The 17,079-nt window shown below is 43.0% G+C and overlaps 1 protein-coding gene across 1 annotated transcript; it reads right to left on the bottom strand.

Moving 5' to 3' along the window:
• Nucleotides 1-1,042: 1,042 nt before the first annotated feature.
• Nucleotides 1,043-15,865, bottom strand: PIWIL1 (piwi like RNA-mediated gene silencing 1). The gene is made up of 20 exons (XM_070950355.1): nt 15,773-15,865; nt 15,435-15,558; nt 14,248-14,373; nt 12,817-13,031; nt 12,035-12,156; nt 11,360-11,440; nt 10,733-10,930; nt 10,277-10,388; nt 9,586-9,712; nt 9,037-9,154; nt 8,649-8,763; nt 8,303-8,490; nt 7,245-7,317; nt 6,223-6,423; nt 5,663-5,766; nt 4,794-4,864; nt 4,451-4,604; nt 3,709-3,834; nt 2,520-2,667; nt 1,043-1,159 (listed from the first exon to the last, which is right to left on the bottom strand). The coding sequence occupies exons 1-20, from the start codon at nt 15,857-15,859 to the stop codon at nt 1,043-1,045; spliced, it is 2,607 nt and encodes an 868-aa protein (XP_070806456.1). The 5' UTR covers nt 15,860-15,865.
• Nucleotides 15,866-17,079: the final 1,214 nt, after the last annotated feature.

The following is a 17,079-nucleotide window of genomic DNA, read 5'->3' as shown; positions in this document are numbered from 1 at the left end:
TGTTTTATAATTGATGGAAGGTTTGTAATATGGATGATCAAAGCTTTTCCCCATTGTGTCTTCAAAGAAATATAATGTAAATTCTTGTAAAATAATAGTGTGCTAGATTTATGTAAAGGAAAAAAAAATAATGGCCTAAACTCGTGGTTAAAAGTATTGTGTGGGCGTGTGCAACTGTGCATGTGTACAGTTGTTAATGTGTAAATTATTTTATATAAATAAATTTGATATTTTGTAGAAGGGTGTGGCTCCTGAATTAACCAATTAGCCATGTGTAAGCAAATTCAGACATGTTGGCTAAACATAGTTTCACCAAGAGTAGCAGAAAACACAGAAGTGCAAATTAAACCTATGAAACTAGGTTTAATTTTAGTCTCCTCCTTACACTTGAATCATTATAGTGAGGATTTTAAAGTACCTGATAAGTTTGTTTCATGGGTCTTTGAATCTATATTTTTTTTCTTGGTACAATTTAGCTAAAAGGAACAAGACTTTTTGCATACAATGAATACAGATAGTCCTCGACTTACGACCCCAACTGAGCCCCACATGTATGTTGCTAAGTGAGAAATTTGTTGAGCAAGTCTTACCCCATTTTAAGACTCTTCTTGCCACAGTAAAGGTGAGAAGGCAGCTTTTCTACTTCACCATTTCCTTATTTCCTGAGCGAAACATCTTACAGTACTAACACTTTAAAAAACGGATTCGAACACAAGGTTTACTGACATTAAATCAACTTTATTCGTAACACCCAGCCTCTGCTGACGAAACCACTATTTTGGCAATGAAACAGTAACATGCTCCAGTAAAAATTGATCTGGATGAGAAACTTAACTAAGTCATACAGATACAAATGATGATGATGATAATAATAAAAAGATAATCTTGGCTTGGTTATCACTGATGTAATACAACAGCACCAAATAACTACTCAATTGAGTTTTAAGGCACTTCTTTGGTGTGGTTTTTTTTTTCCTAACAAAAGAACTCTCTCTGCTCCATATTCTATTTCTGTTGCATTATACTGTCTCCTCTTGTAGATTCACAGATAATAAAGTTTCTCCGAAAGGGTCAAATTTGGCTCTCTGTGGATACTTTGCCCCACGAGGAAAGCCAGTTTATGGGCATACTGGCAGGGAGCAGGCACCCGAATGACTCCCTGCAGAGAAAGGAAGAGGCACAAAACAGCCCATCAGCATCATTGTTAAGGTAACAGCCATATTCTGGGACACAACAAACACTCAACCTTGAAGCCTTTGAATCAGGAAGGAATTCACTTTTTAGATATACTTTCAAGAGTGGTGGAAAAGGCCTATATGGCTTTAGAAATGAATGGAATTTCACCTCCTTTTGTGTTAAGCAGAAAAAAAGTGGAATAGAAATTCAACAAGGACAGATCCAGCAAGAAGGTACCATCTAGATACACTAAATAGAGATTTTAAAATATGGCCACCTGTAGCGGATTAGGAGATAACTCAAGATTTCCCAATGAAACCCAAAAAAACTGATGTGAGGCTACAGGTAATAAAAAATAAGAAATCTGTAGATGGGTTGGGGATCATCAAAAACTACTTTTCAACTTGATGGGAGGCGTACTCGACTACAACAATACTGGAAGGGTTGGTATGTGCATTCCTGAGCTGCAGAGCGTAACAATATCTAAACGCAACCGCAATGTTGTTGGTGCCATTACATTTTTGTATTACTTTATTGACTTAGTCCAATTTACAGACATTTAGGGAATTTTCTGAGGCTAAAAACCACTACTGTATTCATTTTTTCTCCCCTTTCCTGTTAATTCAGGTAGATAAAACCCGTTCCCTATCCAGGTTCAATATTCAGCTTTTGAGCAACACAGGTAGGACTGGAATAAGATATAGATGGTTTTTTCCCTTGAATGTTGAGGTTAGTAAGAAGGCTACAGCTCAACTGGTGTTGGTGTAAGTCTGTGATGGTGAACCTATGGCAGGCGTGTCACAGGTGACACAGTGCCCTGTGGGCTCGCAAGCCGTTGCCCCAGTTCAGCTCCACCACACATACACATGCACTTCCCACACTGGCCACCTGGTCGTGTCTCTGTTATGCATGCGAGTGTGTGTCTGAGTGTGTAGGGGGGGTGCACACATATGCATGGGGCAGAGGTGAGTTTCAGCAGGTTCTGACCAGTTCTGGAAAACCGGTAGAAATTTTGAGTAATTTGGAGAATTGGTAAATACCACCTCTGACCCACATCTATTCTCTGCCTCCCGAGTCCCAGCTGATTGGGAGAAAATGGGGATTTTGCAGTATCCTTCCCCTGGAATGGGGAGGGAATGGAGATTTTACAATATCCTTCCCCTGCCACGCCCACAGAACTGGTAGTAAAAAAAATTGAAACTCACCACTGGGGTGGGGGGTAGGGCATATGTGCAAAGGCATGCATGCATTGCATTTTGGGGGTCTGGGTGTGCTTTGGGCACTCGGTCCGAAAAAGGTTAGCCATCACTGGTTTAAGTAATCACGGAAGGTCCACTACTTACCGGCCAATTGTAGTACATATGACACAGCTTATATGTTAGCCTCTGCATGTAGTCAGGCTTCAGCGCACTGCTGTCATAGATTACGTTGTAATGGGTGGGGGCAACTGTGCCGCTTTTCACGGACTGGCTCACAATGAAGAAATCGTACCTAGGGGAGAACCAGATCAAAGCCGTCTTGAGATACGTTCAAGCTTGGAGAACTTCATCTTCTTGGAGATCACAGATCCCATCCAGTGATGGTCTCGGATCAGCCTACTCTGCGCTCAGAACAGGTCCCTTCAATGGCTAATGGGAAGTCCTTGGGGAGATTTCAAGGTAAAAAACTTCCTATTATTTTAAATTGTTCAGGTGACATATGTCAACATTTGTCACTTGGTGTCTACATTTCTTGACCATCACTGACCATTAACTTCTCTGAGGAGCTGACCCTGTTCTAGCCTGGTGTTCATTCTTTCTGCATCCTGGATCTCACAAGGAACTATGAGACACACACACATATTTTCTTTTCCATTTGCTTGGTCTTATCTCACACCAAAAACGTTAGCTTCCACTGAAATCTGGTGTAGAGGAGTACTGTGAAGGCTTGAAGAAGATATTCAACAACTGTTGGAGAACATCAGCCTAACCCTGGAAGGGAGGAAGGAGTGAGAAAGAAACTCAAGGCTGCCCTATCTTGATGCTCTTTGGTGTAAGTATGAGGAGAAGGAATCAAGGTTGTTTTGAAAGAAGACTTCTAGTCAGGTTTTAAGAACAGAAAATAGGCAATTAAGAGCCCTTCCTTCCACAATGAGTAAGAGTTGGAAGGGACCTTGGAGATCTTCTAGTCCAAACCCCTGCTCAAGCAGGAGACCCTATACCATTTCAGACAAATGGTTGCCCAGTCTCTTCTTAAAAACCTCCATTGATGGAACGCCACATCTTCTGGAGGCAAGTTGTTCCACTGGTTAATTGTCCTGTTGTCTTGTTAGGAAATTTCTCCTTAATTCTAGATTGCTTCTCTCCTTGATTAGTTTCCATCTGTTGTTTCTTTTTCCTGCCCTTAGGTGATCTGGAGAATAAATCGACCCTCTCTTCTTTGAGGCAGCTTCTTAGATATTGGAAACCCACCCACCCCCAAGAATAGAAATCTCTCAATTTCCTGTTTTTGAGCATCTGTACATTTTTCCCTTGAACTCAACAGTTGACTTACCACTCTGGTCTGGTAACTTCCAAGTCAATAACTGTGCCAGGTGGTGGGTTCTGTAGTTTTCCTTCCATTTCGGCAAAGAATCTGCTGTTCACACGTTTCTTTACCACGATCACTGTTAGTTTGGGGCTTGAGAAGATAGCATAGGAAGGGTTAGTTTGCTTAAAGCGCTCAACATTTCTCAAGAGACAGACAGGAATTAAACGCGGCTTCCCTTCTTTTAACCGATCATCCTCTGCTATTCTTGGAAAATTAAAATGTGCAACGATTCAAAGGAAATCTCTGCATAAAATTGCCCTTGTAAACAAGCCAAAAATGATATACAGAATCACAAATAAACTGAATTGGCATCAGTAACTTTTGTAGCCAAGAAAGATTTATATGCAGATGATATTTTTAAGTGTGATTTCTGTGTAATTTTTTTTTATTATTGTTTCTATTTCTTTGGCTGTCCTTAATGTTGCCCAAAGTCATTTCCAGGTGAGCAACTCAGTAAATTGAAAAAAAAGTAAGGCTTGATATGGCTGCTTCATTCACAGCGCCTGCTTTGTGCTGCTTTATATACCAGATAGCCCTGCCCCCAAATTACATTTATTCTAGAAATCCTTTTGCTTCAAGGAATTACAGCCATACAAATTTACAAAGCGCCTTGAAGCGGTTGAAGCAAACTGCCCTTTGGAGTATGGTGGTCTACCCAACCAAGCCCCTTTTCCTCCCAGACAACTTTGGACAGGCCCCAACTTACCGATAGTCAGACCCAACTGTTTTCAAGCACTCCAAAAATTGTGGGATTTCGTAGTTCACCAAGGTTTTTAACTGACCGTCACCAACACCATCGCGATACACGATGATACGAGTGGGCATGTGTTCGTTGTAGGAATACCATGTCCTGAGTGCCGCTAAGGAAAGATGGGGCAGCAATTTACAAGAATTAAATCGGATCCCCTGCCCAAAGGAAGAGCTCAGCTTTAACCCTCCCTAGATGCCAAAGGAGTTAGTTTCTTTTAAGATTATCACGTTTCAAATATAGGACTGCCGTTTGTTTAGTAAAACTCTCAAGCGTTGACACTTTGTCGCAGTTATTTTACCTTGTAGGCACACTTTGAGTCCATCCACAATTTCTTGCCCGCGATCTTGAAGCACACAGCGCGAATACCAACTGCCAAGAGAAGGCAAAAAGGCTCAAGATCCCCAGAGACTTCCTGCCCTGCTGCCAATGACAATACAGGAAGTCCCCGACTTACAACCAAAATTGGGACCGGAATTTTGGCCATAAGGTGAAGCACTTATGTGACTGGACTTGTTTTTACAGTGGTTACTGAGCAAATAATGTGGTTGTTAAGTCAGAATCGTCTAGTCATAAGTCCAATATGCCATAGTTTACTTGGCACGGAATGGGACAACTCGCTGCAGCCAACTCATCACAGCCAAATCGCCCTGGGACAATTTAACAATTCAATTTAATTATTTAAAATAAAAAAAAATGTTTTAAATTTGTCATTCATATTTCATTCTGTCTCTCCTTTTGCATTCTTTCTTTAATGATTCTACTTTATTCCACCATTTTCTTGATATTGTCCTGCAGAGATCTGGCTGTGGCGAATTGTCACAGAACCTCCTGTGGGTTCTCCTGAAATCAGCAAAAACTGTTGGGAATCACAGTCAATGACCACAGGATGCTGCAACCGGTCATAAATGTGAACCAGTGCCCAAAATAGGGCCGTGTGATAGCAGGGCAGGAGGGAGGATACTTTGCAACAGCCGGAAGTGCTTTGTAGGTTGCCAAGCTCCCTTTCTCAGGCCGTTTTAACTTCAAATGGTCGTTAAATGAGGTGGTAACCTGAAAACTGCCTAAAACAGCAAAACAATCCCTGAATGGCAACATAGGCAGTTGTGTGAAACACATATATGTTTTCCTAAAAGATTTGTAGTTCTTGAAAACGTCTAACAATTCTACCGGGTCATTCCATGATTCAAGCTCGCAACAAATGCTGCCACTGATCGCCGTCCAGCCGAAATGTCATGGTAACAGTCAATTCCCACAATCATGAGTTGTTTCATCTGGAATATTGGAGAATTATTGTCATTAGAGAGCCATTTTGGCCTAGTAGTTAAGGCACCAGGCTAGAAAGTCCCGCTTTGGGCATGAAAGCCAGCTGGGTGACTTTGGGACGATCACCAGGAGTCTGGGAGTTCCAGTCCCAAACCTTAGGTACGAAAGCCAGCTGGGTGACTTTGGGCCACTCCCTCTCTCTCAGCCCCACCCACCTCACAGCATTGTTGTTGTGGGGAAAATAGAAGTTGGGAAGGTCTGTTCGCCACCTTGAGTTACTTGCAAAAATAAAGGTGGGATATTGATTGATTCGTAAGTCAAGCAGATTGTCAGTGAACTGGAGCAAAACACAAGACATCCCCAAAACAAGCTGAGTTATCTTTTAACTCTCATGTGGGTTTCTTACAGGGCTGCTAAGCTAAACACTCCTGGAAGGAGGGGGGAGGGAAAAAAATGCTACTTACTGGTATTTCAACGCTCCAGAGTTCTCCCCCCATTTTACAGTTCATCTGTAAGGCGATTTTGGTGGCTATCGCCATGACAGTTTGCGGCTTGCTCAAGGTGCGAGCCAGGACACACTGGCTGGGTGTGGGACAATCAGTACACAGGTATTTCTTGATCGCATCGTATTTGTCTTTACGGTTACTGGACAGGACACAGACCACCTTGAAGAAGGAAAGACATTCAGTGCATCCAACCCAGGGTTTACTGAAAACCTCAAGAGGCTCTGTTCTATAGCGTGTTGGGAATCACATCGTAGGCTCCATTAGCAGAGCTACCCTGGAGAAGCCAGCATGGCCTTTCGCCTTTTACATTGTCGGTGGGAGGGCTTGTTAAAGACAAGTAAATCTGGGGTGCTCTCGATGACCCTTGCAGTCCTATATTTCCATCCTTCCAGGGACACTCAAAGGCAATTTAGATGGTCCAGTTAGAAAATGTTAGCCTATTAACGTTTAAGTAAAGAACAAAAAGGGACATGGTGGCTCAGTGGCTAAGATGCTGAACTTGTCGATCGAAAGGTTGGCAGTTCAGCAGTTCGAATCCCTAGCGCTGCATAACGAGGTGAGCTCCCGTGACTTGTCCCAGTTTCTGCCAACCTAGCACTTCGAAAGCATGTAAAAAATGCCAGTAGAAAAATAGGGACCACCTTTGGTGGGAAGGGAACAGCATTCCGCGTGCCTTTGGCATTGAGTCATGCTGGCCACATGACCATGGAGATGTCTTCGGACAGCGCTGGCTCTTCGGTTTTGAAACGGAGATGAGCACTGCCCCCTGGAGTCAGGAACGACTAGCATATCTCAACTGATAAGAAAAATGGGATCTGGCAGGGTTGCTGCCCCATTTATTCCTAAAGGCAAAGCTCCAGAGAGTTTTTAACCACTTGCCCGAAGGTTTAAAACAGAACAAACTCCAGATTCCCTGTATTTAATCAGGGATCAGACAAACCATGATGGCATTCCAGTTCATGGGATCACATTGGCCATACCATCTGAGTATCGGAGGTAATCTTTTGCTTCAAGGTTCTCAGGTACGCCTCTGTTCTGTCGTCAACTTCAACCCTACAAAGAAAGGCCATATCTTTTACCACTAACTGTATAAACCAAGGGTCTCCAACCTTGGCAACTTTAAGACTTGTGGACTTCAACTCCCAGAATTCCTCAACCAGCAAAGCTATAACCCCTGGTATAAACTGATATTTCTCAATCTGGATAACTTGAAGATGTGAGGACTGGCGGGGGAGTTCTGGGAGCTGAAAGTCCACAAATCTTAAAAGTTGTCCGGGTTGAGTAACACCGGTAGAAATACTGTGCTTGGTGCCAACGGATGCCAGACAGGTAAATCCTCGACTTTTGACCTCAATTGAGACTAGAACATCTTGTCATTAAGTGATGTGGTCATTTAAGTGAGGAGACAAGCCCTGTTTTACAGCATTGCTATGGTTTAATGACCATTGCTGTGGTCACTAAATGAATCCGGCTCTCCCCCCCCTCCATATTAGCTGCAAAGGTTTCAAATGGAGCTCAGGTAACCCTGGGACACTGCAACATAAATGCTTGCCAGCTGCCAAGCACCTGAATTTTGATTGTAATTGCGGGGATGCTGCATTGGTCGTAAGTGCAAGGACTGGTTGTAAGATGCTTTTTTGAATACAGCTGTAACTTCAAATGGTCATTAAATGAATGATTGTAGGTTGAGGACCACCTGTATGCATATATGTCTGTCTATATGCCATCCATCCATCCAATCTCTCTCTCTAATCTATCTATCTATCATCTATCTATCTATCTATCTATCTATCTATCTATCTATCTATCTATCTATCTATCTATCTTTTTCTTTCTTTCTTTTGTTATCTGCTAACCTGGCTGTTCTAGACAATGTTACAAACCTCACCTTCAAAATACTGCATTCCTTTTTGAGAACTAGCTTCAGCTGGGAATTCCCAGAGGGGAAACTGAGTCGCGGCTTAAATGGGCAACTTTAAATTCAGAAGCCCCTCCGCCGCTTCTGGCAAAGAACCCGGGATTTGACAATGGTACTTACATGATGGCTTTGTTCATTCTTATGCCCATCGCAGGTGTGACTTTGAAAAGGTTTTGGACCAGAATATTAGCGGCGTCGTAATTCCGGTGGGTGTAGATCAGTAGCCAGTTTTCCAGGGGTTTTACGCTGGTGAGGGGAGCACCCCTCGTTTCCCTGGACCAGTCAGCAAGGTGCGGGTTGTAGTCAAACTGAAAGGAAGCATTTGGAGTTCAGCGCTTAACAAATAGGCCAAGTCTCTCTTTTCTCGTCTTTTTTTTTTAATCGGGCAAATTTAACCTGCTTGGATTTTTTTTGGGGGGGGGGAAAGGGAGGATTTAACCCACTTGAGGAAGGAAACGTTACCTACCATTTTCCCTCCCTGACGAATTTTTTCAGATTGGACCACTCGCCCCGAAAAGGAAAGCAGTTTAGATTCAAAGCTTAGCCCCCAATCACGTAGCTCTTTCTGAACGTTGTCATCTCTGCAAAAATAAAAATAATAAAAATGGAGCTGGTAGATCGGGGGTGTCGGATATGGTCGGCCTGGGGACTTCAACTCCCAGAATTGAAGACCCAAAATCTTAAACATAGCCCTCGTTCAACTCTTCTGCGCGAGATTCGGTTTTCGGTTTATGGAAGTTATTCGTTACAGGCTCTTGTTTATGCCACCTTTTCCCATCCGATTCCTTCCTTTCAGATTTTTTTTTTTTGGAGTGGGGGTGGGGTAAAAAAAAGAAAAGATTCCGGCAACCTACTTATTAATGTAATTGATAAGCCGTCCAACTTCACGCATTCTTTGTTCTGGCGCAAGCCTTGTGTGAACAGACAGATCTTTCATTACGTTAAAATCGCTTCGCATCTTATTAGTCAGGCCTACAAAGAGGAAAAAGTACAAAGCCAAGGGGGGGGGGGGGGGGCAAGACCATACAATATAATCAATAAAAGCCAACACTCAGACCCAACTCGTTTAATATTCCCCCGAAACAAATTAATCTAAAAATTAAAACATCTCCCTTCTTATAACTGTCGAGGCTACCAGTCGTTGGAGATATAATGATCATTTGCCTTAGATAATTCTCAATGTTACATGGCCTCGTTTCCAAATCAGGTGGTGAATCATAGAATTCTGGGGCTTGAAGGGACCTTAGAGGTTTTCTAGTCCAACCCCCTGCTCACTTAATGGCATCCCGGACATTGTTCAATATCTCTTCTTGAAAAACCTCCAGCAATGGAGAACCACAACTCCAGCAGGGCAAGCCCTTCCTTTGATTAAATGAAGAAAGGCTATTTTCGAACGATCAGACCTGTAAGATAGCAGAGTTCAGGGATGAGTATCACTGGTCCTGCCAAGGTACCCGATGGGCCTCTCGTCCTCTTTGGCTGGCTAATCAAAACAGGTTGGTTCAAGTCGGTGATTTCTTGGGTGTATTGCTGTTTTAAAAAGCAGAAAAAGTCTGACATGCAGAATGCAGAAAGAGGCTCCCTTTTGCAAGTCTTAAAACTATTTAGGCAGAAGCAGCTTCGTGAGACAGCAATATCTTCGGGAAAGCAATGTTTTGTAAATTGCAAAGAAAAACTGCTTTGGCAAAGTTGACTCTTATGTTTCATCCATACCCAATTGATCAAGATCCCTTTCTCTTTCTAGGACCCCTTTGCAATTAAGTCACATGGCAAGATTATTATTTTTGGAGAGGGGAGGAGCAACTACCGATAGTTTATAAAGTGCTTTTTTGGTGGCTGGAGGCTTAGCCTTGCAATTAAATTTCAACAATTATACAAGCAACAGGTAATCAAAAAAGAAGCTTGCAGAACAAATTGAATTCCCCAGAGGCCATTTGGAATTACAAGTATCAATGTGCTAATCAATGCCTTTTACTGATCAAAATCTAGCCTTAGCATTACATTATGGATCTGGCTGGCTTAAAAGGGGGGGGGGGGGATGGGGATGAACACAACCAACTTTTCATTCCCACCAAAACTTCAGGTATTCCGTACCATCTTGTAGTAATCCACAAAGCTGATCTCGGTCCCGTCTGCTTTTTTGAATGAATTTTTAGGACTTGATTCCCAATCGATATCGTCTACCCGGTACGTTTTGTTGTTATACCTGGGCAAAGATGGGATTTAAGATTTAAATCACCTTAAATCTCAATCTTAATTTCTAGGCGACTCTGCTTGCAGACTCCCAGGATTGGGGGGAATCGCCATTTATAATCTTCTCAACTGGCTTCCGATGAGCCGAGTCAACGGGGGAAGCTGGGTTTGCTTAAAGACCGTGTGATTTACTTAACAGCTACAGTTGCTGCCTGAAACCTAATGACCACCTCGCATAGTAGTGGAACTGTTGATCTCCCCCTCCCCCGCCCCCCATTGTGATCATAGATCGGGGACTAACTGGGAAAGCAAAAGGTTTTGATCTGAACCATTAAAATCAAAATTAATCGAGTTTACCGGGTAAGGACAATCACACCGATGAGTTCCTTTGTGCAAATTTCTCGGAACCGCTGTTCTCCGACTTGATCGTACAAGGTGTACATAAAATCCAGGACGGTCTCGCTTCGGAGAACTTTGTGGCTCACGTCTGTGCAAAGCATGATGCTGGTCTCGTACTGCAGAATGGAAGTGGTGAAGCCGGGCCAAATCATCAGCCTGTCAGACACAAAAAAAATAAATAAATAAATAAAAAATAACAGTTCACTCTCGACATTCGCCTGCTCGCTTTTAAACCGACTCTCACATCGCAAGCAAGTTTTGTAAAGGCAACCCATCTGCAACTCCAATACAGAAACCCGTTTTATGTGGGCGGTCGCTTGGCTTTTGAAACCAAGGTCCACGGATCAGGCTGATGCCCTTAAAATTGATTATTTCAAGTCACACTAAGGAAAATAAGCTTGCTCGGGTTTGTAATCCCAGACTTTTAAATATGAAAATGCTGCAGGCATCAGAATAAACAACTAAGGCAGAACTAAACGCTAATCTTTGCTAGGAGAGGCAGAATGTATCTAGAAGCTTCCAAAAGAAATAATGGATTGATTCTGATCCCAGTTGTGACTATAAAGGCATTTCCAGTTTTGTTACCTGTGTTTAGGAATACTGATCGGGTCACTTGGGTTGTAGTAATTTCGCCCAATCTGCTGTAAGTTCATTATTTTCAACAATCTGAGAAAGAGCAGAAATGGAGAAGTAAGATTATACACAGGGATCTTAGCAGAAAAAAGTAAGTCTGATTTTGGGCACTGGATGGTTTTATTTTCTTCTCTTCTCCCACAAGGCTTTTCTTAAGAAATCACCGTAATTACAATTTCTGACTTCCTGAACAATGAGAGGCAATCATTCACCTGCTGGGTGAGAAATCAGGCCCAAATTTGAGCTAAACTACCTGTTACAGGTGATTGATCAACAAACTCCATGCCCATCACGAAGACCCTCCAATTAACCAGGATGCTGAACGAGAGCAGCAGAGAAAATGGGTCAAAACTAGGAAAGCTTGTCTTGAACCAACAGAGACAACTCAAATTGAGCTCTTGCCTCTTCCCCCTCAAAAAAAGTGAAAACCAAAATGTTTGCAGACCCTTCCCCACATGAAATGAATTCTACGAATTGCCTAGTAGAAATGTAACTGACTTCTCATGCACTCCTTTTAAAAAAATATGTCCTGGCTCTCTTATCCAGAGATCCTAGTAATCCCAGCTCTCCAAAAAAAGAAAAAAGGAGAAAAACCCACCATCAAATGCTTATGTAGTAAAGGCTAACCTTCTAAAAATAATGTTGTAGAACTGTAGGCATGTTGGCGAAGTCGATGGAAGCTCGTTGGTTAAAGTGATGGTGATCTTCACAACCTCTCCCTGCCGTGTCTGGCTTAACACCTCTGTAACCTAAGAGAATCTCCAATAGTTTATTTTTAGGATGGGATAATTTTAACCCCCAGAAGCCTTAGGAAAACTGACTGGAATCAAGACATGGACAAGAAGACTCCGTAATTTCTAAATGCTTCTCATTTTATCTGCAAGGCCCATCCTCAATGCCACCATATGCACGGTGGCTAAAATGCAGTATTGCAGGCTGACTCTGCCAACTGCCAGCAGCTCGATCCTGACCAGCTCAAGGTTGACTCGGCCTTCCATTTTTCTGAGGTCGGTAAAATGAGGAGACCCAGATTGTTGGGGGCAAGAGGCTGACTCTTTAAAACTGCTTAGAGAGGGCTGTAAAGCACTGTAAAGCGGTATATAAGTCTAAGGGCTATTGCTATTGTCCTCCCTCCCTCGCTTCCTTCCTTCCTTCCATAACTCTGCCCACTGCCAAGAGTTCAATCCTGACAGGGCTGAAGCCTTCCGTCCTTCCGAGGTGGGTAAAATGAGGACCCAGATTGTTGGGGGCCAGAGGCTGACTCTGTAAACCCGCTTAGAGAGGGCTGGAAAGCACTGTGAAGCAGTATATAAGTCTAAGGGCTATTTCTATTGCTCAACCTCAATTTCCATAATTCTAACCAAGGCTGTATCTGAACTATTCAGACTATGACAGAATATCGCCAGTACCTTATTTTCCAACTTCTTCGGTAAGAACAAAATGGACCCATCGAAAGCATGGGTCTTGCCAATCAAGTTCTCATGTTGGAATAGCAAGGCTGCCCGAAGACGCCGGGCTTCCATCTGTGGGTTGTAGTCAATGTGGTACTGGTACAAAGCCCATTGCGGGCGAGACGTCAGCCGGAAGTGGTTGGCGCTTAATCGGATTAAATTCCCTGACACACCTGTGGAAAGGTGTCCATCTGTCAGCCAGTTATTATCAGAACAGAATAGAATAACAGAGTTGGAAGGGACCTTGGAGGTCTCTTAGTCCAACCCCTTGTCACCCCCCCCCCCAAGTCGGAGTCTGAATCTGCAGGGGAAGATGAGCTGGAACAAGAACTGACAGCAATTGACTGGATGGCTCCGTTGGCCTTGGAGGAAACTGGGGAGGGGCAGAGTCAGTCCAGGCAAGGTCTGCAGACAGGGAGAGCTCAGAAGTGCCCCCTCCCTTTCACAAGGCACACCTGGAAACTGAGATGTAAGGAGGTGCCAGTGGGAGGGGCATTTGTAGGGAACAAGCGTTGAATGTGTGAAGCCTTGTGTGCGCTTGCCAACGCCTGGACATTGCTGTACTCTGTCTTGTGGGGCTTGCCAGTTTGCCTGCTTCGCTGAACTTCTTGCTCTGGTTTGTTTAGCTAACCTGGCTTATTGGACTGCTGGCCCTGGTTAATGCTTGGTTAACCTGGCTTACTGGACTTCTTGCAGCCAGAGGCTCCTGAAAGTGCATGTGAGAGCTTCGCTCCAGGATTTGTAGTGAACGTGGGAATGTTTGGGGGCACTGTTGGAGCAATAAAGGGGAGTTAGAACTGTTCTCTGGTTGTGTTGCTTTCGTGCCATGCCCCAAGTCATCACAGCTCTGCTCAAGCAGGACACCCTCTGCCATTTCAGACGAATAGCTGTCCGTGCTCTTCTTAAAAGCCTCCAGTGTTGGAGTACCCACAACTTCTGGAGGCAAGCTGTTCCACTGCTAATTATCCTCACTGTTAAGAAGTTTCTCCTTAATTCCGGGCTGCTTCTCCTTGATTAGTTTCCATCCGTTACTTCTTGTATTGCTTCAGGTGCTCTGGAAAATTTGTTGAAACATCCCCCCTGCTATGTCATCCCTAGTCCTTCTTTCATGCCACTACACAGACCCAATTCCATCAACAATTCTTTAACAAGCATTTTCAACAGCTCTGCCACTGACGGGCATACGTTCAATCCAACAACAGTAAGAGCACATCAACTGCCAAGTGTGGGACGCCTGTGTTTCTTCATGGGGAATTAACATATTGTTGGTTGTTGCTACAACTGGAAGGGGCTGGAACGGTGTTTCTCCCGAAATAAAATGCCTCGAGGGTGACAGAAAAGGCACTCAAGAGAAACATGGGAACCTTTCCTAAGAACCCCGTACAGTACCTGTTTTGGATTCTCTGACATGTTCCATTAAGTGACGGGTGTTTACACCAAGGTCATGGTAGTCTCTGCGGCGTCCACCTCGTTCTCCCAAGCTCATTTCTTGAAAGCCTGCTGAAATCTTAAATTCTGTAAAGTAGAGGAGAAAAAAAATATCAGTCATAATCTGCATCTGTGGTTAATTCTTGGACAACTTGCCTCCTAACTCTATCAGACAAGTGGACTGCTGTTGCTAAAGATGATCTAAAATGACCCACTGGGGATGACATAGAAGTAAGAAACCCTGATCAACTGGATCACAAGACTTGCCTCTTAGCAACCCAGAGAGGAAGCACCATATCAATTTCATGGTGTTAGGTCAGCTCCTACCGCTGCTTCTTATAGGGAGGCATTAATAAAGAGATCAACAAATCATTTCTAAGATTACCATCACTGAAAGGAGAGGTATGGGACTCCTATCAGATTGGGGTTTTTTTTTAAGTGTGCTAAGATTGATAGAGGAGAATATTTGTAGCTCAGGGCTGAACTGTGGGGTCCTTGGTACTCTCTTAGCTTGGTGGTTTTCTTCCAGATGTTTCATTACCCAACTTGGTAACATCATCAGTGCTAGAAGGGAGTGGGATTTAAGAAGGATGACGACTGTGCCATGTCTCGAGTGTCCTACTTGCAGATTTCATTACCCAACTTGGTAACATCATCAGTGCTAGAAGGGAGTGGGATTTAAGAAGGATGACGACTGTGCCATGTCTCGGGTGTCCTACTTGCAGATTTCATTACCCAACTTGGTAACATCATCAGTGCTAGAAGGGAGTGGGATTTAAGAAGGATGACGACTGTGCCATGTCTCGGGTGTCCTACTTGCAGATTTCATTACCCAACTTGGTAACGTCATCAGTGATAGAAGGGAGGGGGGGGGAAGGAGGGGGGGGAAGGAGGAGGAGGACGATTTGGGATCCTTGGTGCTGAGCCTGGCTGCTTTCCTGTTTTATTACCAAAGCAGGCAGTGCATGATGGTTTAGACTCCTAGATGAATATATACAGCGCCCTAGGAATCTAACCCACATAAAGGCAGCAGACCAAATAAACAGCTGAACCACCATCTTATTTCTATTTCAGCAATGCAAATTCAATTTTGGTTTGATTCCAGGAACATGGAGAGGATACTTGTCTTTGAGCTACACCAATCCTACCTTCCGATTTCGCAGCCGGGGGTCCTTTTTGTTGGCCATGCCCAACCTGAGCTCCATTTCCTGCTTCAGCTTGCCGCGCTGGAGGCAGCTGGGGAGTTATTTGGCTGTATCCAGGCGCAGTAACCTAGAGGAGGCAACGTAAATTTAAAAGGGGGCTGCTCAATATGGAAAGACAAACATTATGGTAAACATCACAGACCGAAGAGGTCACGGAAAACGAGAATTATAATTCTCATCGTTTCACTGAACAGGCTAGCTGGGCCTTCTTGGATATCGGTGATCAGAGGAGCACCAGTAGCCCCATTCCTTTTTAAAATTTTCTCATTTTTTAAACTTACAGGAGTTGGCCCCACTGTAGAGAGGGTTGCTTCTTGACCACGAGCTCGCCCCCTCGCCCGAGACCTTGCTCTTGCTCTCCCAGTCATTGTCTCACTAAACAAGCTGTAAAGGCAGACAAATGTGTTGTTTTCATTCTTTTTTCACATTTCCAGGGGTAAAAAAATACAGCCTGTTTTAAATTGAACCCAATTCCAGTACATCTTTCCCAGCAATGAGATTAATCAATATGTCAGGGGAACCTTCCCAATGTTTAGAAAAGGCTAAGATGACCTCAAAGATGTCCTTCTTAGCATAGAAGTACTGTATAAACCAGGATTTGAGGCACATCCTGGCTTACGGTTCCCTTATTAATTGCAAGCCCCAACTAATCCACAGGATTTCAGAATTGAGCCAGCAAGATCCAAAGTAGGTTTTACGCAAAGCTAAAATTCCAAGCTTGATTTTTGAAGCTAGGAGGGACTCCCAATTGTTCAAACTGGATTTAATCTACAGCATATATTTAAACTTGTATCAAATGTTCGATTTGGTACGAGCCAATCTGGAGGCATCAATCCAGACACCCATAAAGGGTAGTAAATAAATATGCAACAGACGTATTTGAATGGCGACATGGACTTTTGCATTCCAGATACTGCAATTCTAATGTGGATCACACAGAGACACACAAAAGCAAAATACTGGACCACGCCCAACTAACATTCTTCCCTTTTGGACTACAACATTCCCAAACAACTAGGATAGCTCATTATTTTTTAAACAATACTTTTCATTTGTCTTACAATATATCCCTTGGTTAAGCCTTATTATCTCAGTAGGAGAAAGACCTATCTTTACAAAGATACTTTAAATACATTCTTCACTGCACTGTCCAGGTAAACAAAGCCCGTTTTCAAAAATATACACAAAATAATTAACAATGTTAACTTCCCCAAAGAGAACAACAACAGTAAGTGGGAACAACTACCACTTACAGCATTCCTCCCAATAATTCATAATTTGTGTGTGTTGGAGGGGCAGTTTCTCACTTTTCTCATCTCTTTTTTACAGATACACACCCAATTTAAGATTATCCTGAATGAACCTAGTTTGATACATTTAATAAACCTAGTTTGATTCATTTAAGCCATTAATGACATGATAAAGACTATAGAAAATACTAGGATAATTAAAATATTAACTCAGTCATTAGTGACCCGTTGAATTAAACAATGAACTAATGAATTTTAGATTTTAGGCATCATTGTAAAAAAAGTTTGCTCATTTATTTATTTATTTAAAAATAAAGCTATTGTTCACCAATAGCAGA

This window comes from Pituophis catenifer, unplaced genomic scaffold (assembly GCF_029215685.1).
Source record: "Pituophis catenifer annectens isolate HBS135680 unplaced genomic scaffold, rPitCat1.0.hap2 SCAF_10, whole genome shotgun sequence".
NCBI classification, from domain to species: domain Eukaryota; kingdom Metazoa; phylum Chordata; class Lepidosauria; order Squamata; family Colubridae; genus Pituophis; species Pituophis catenifer.
This window is presented reverse-complemented; position numbering and strand designations above follow the sequence as displayed.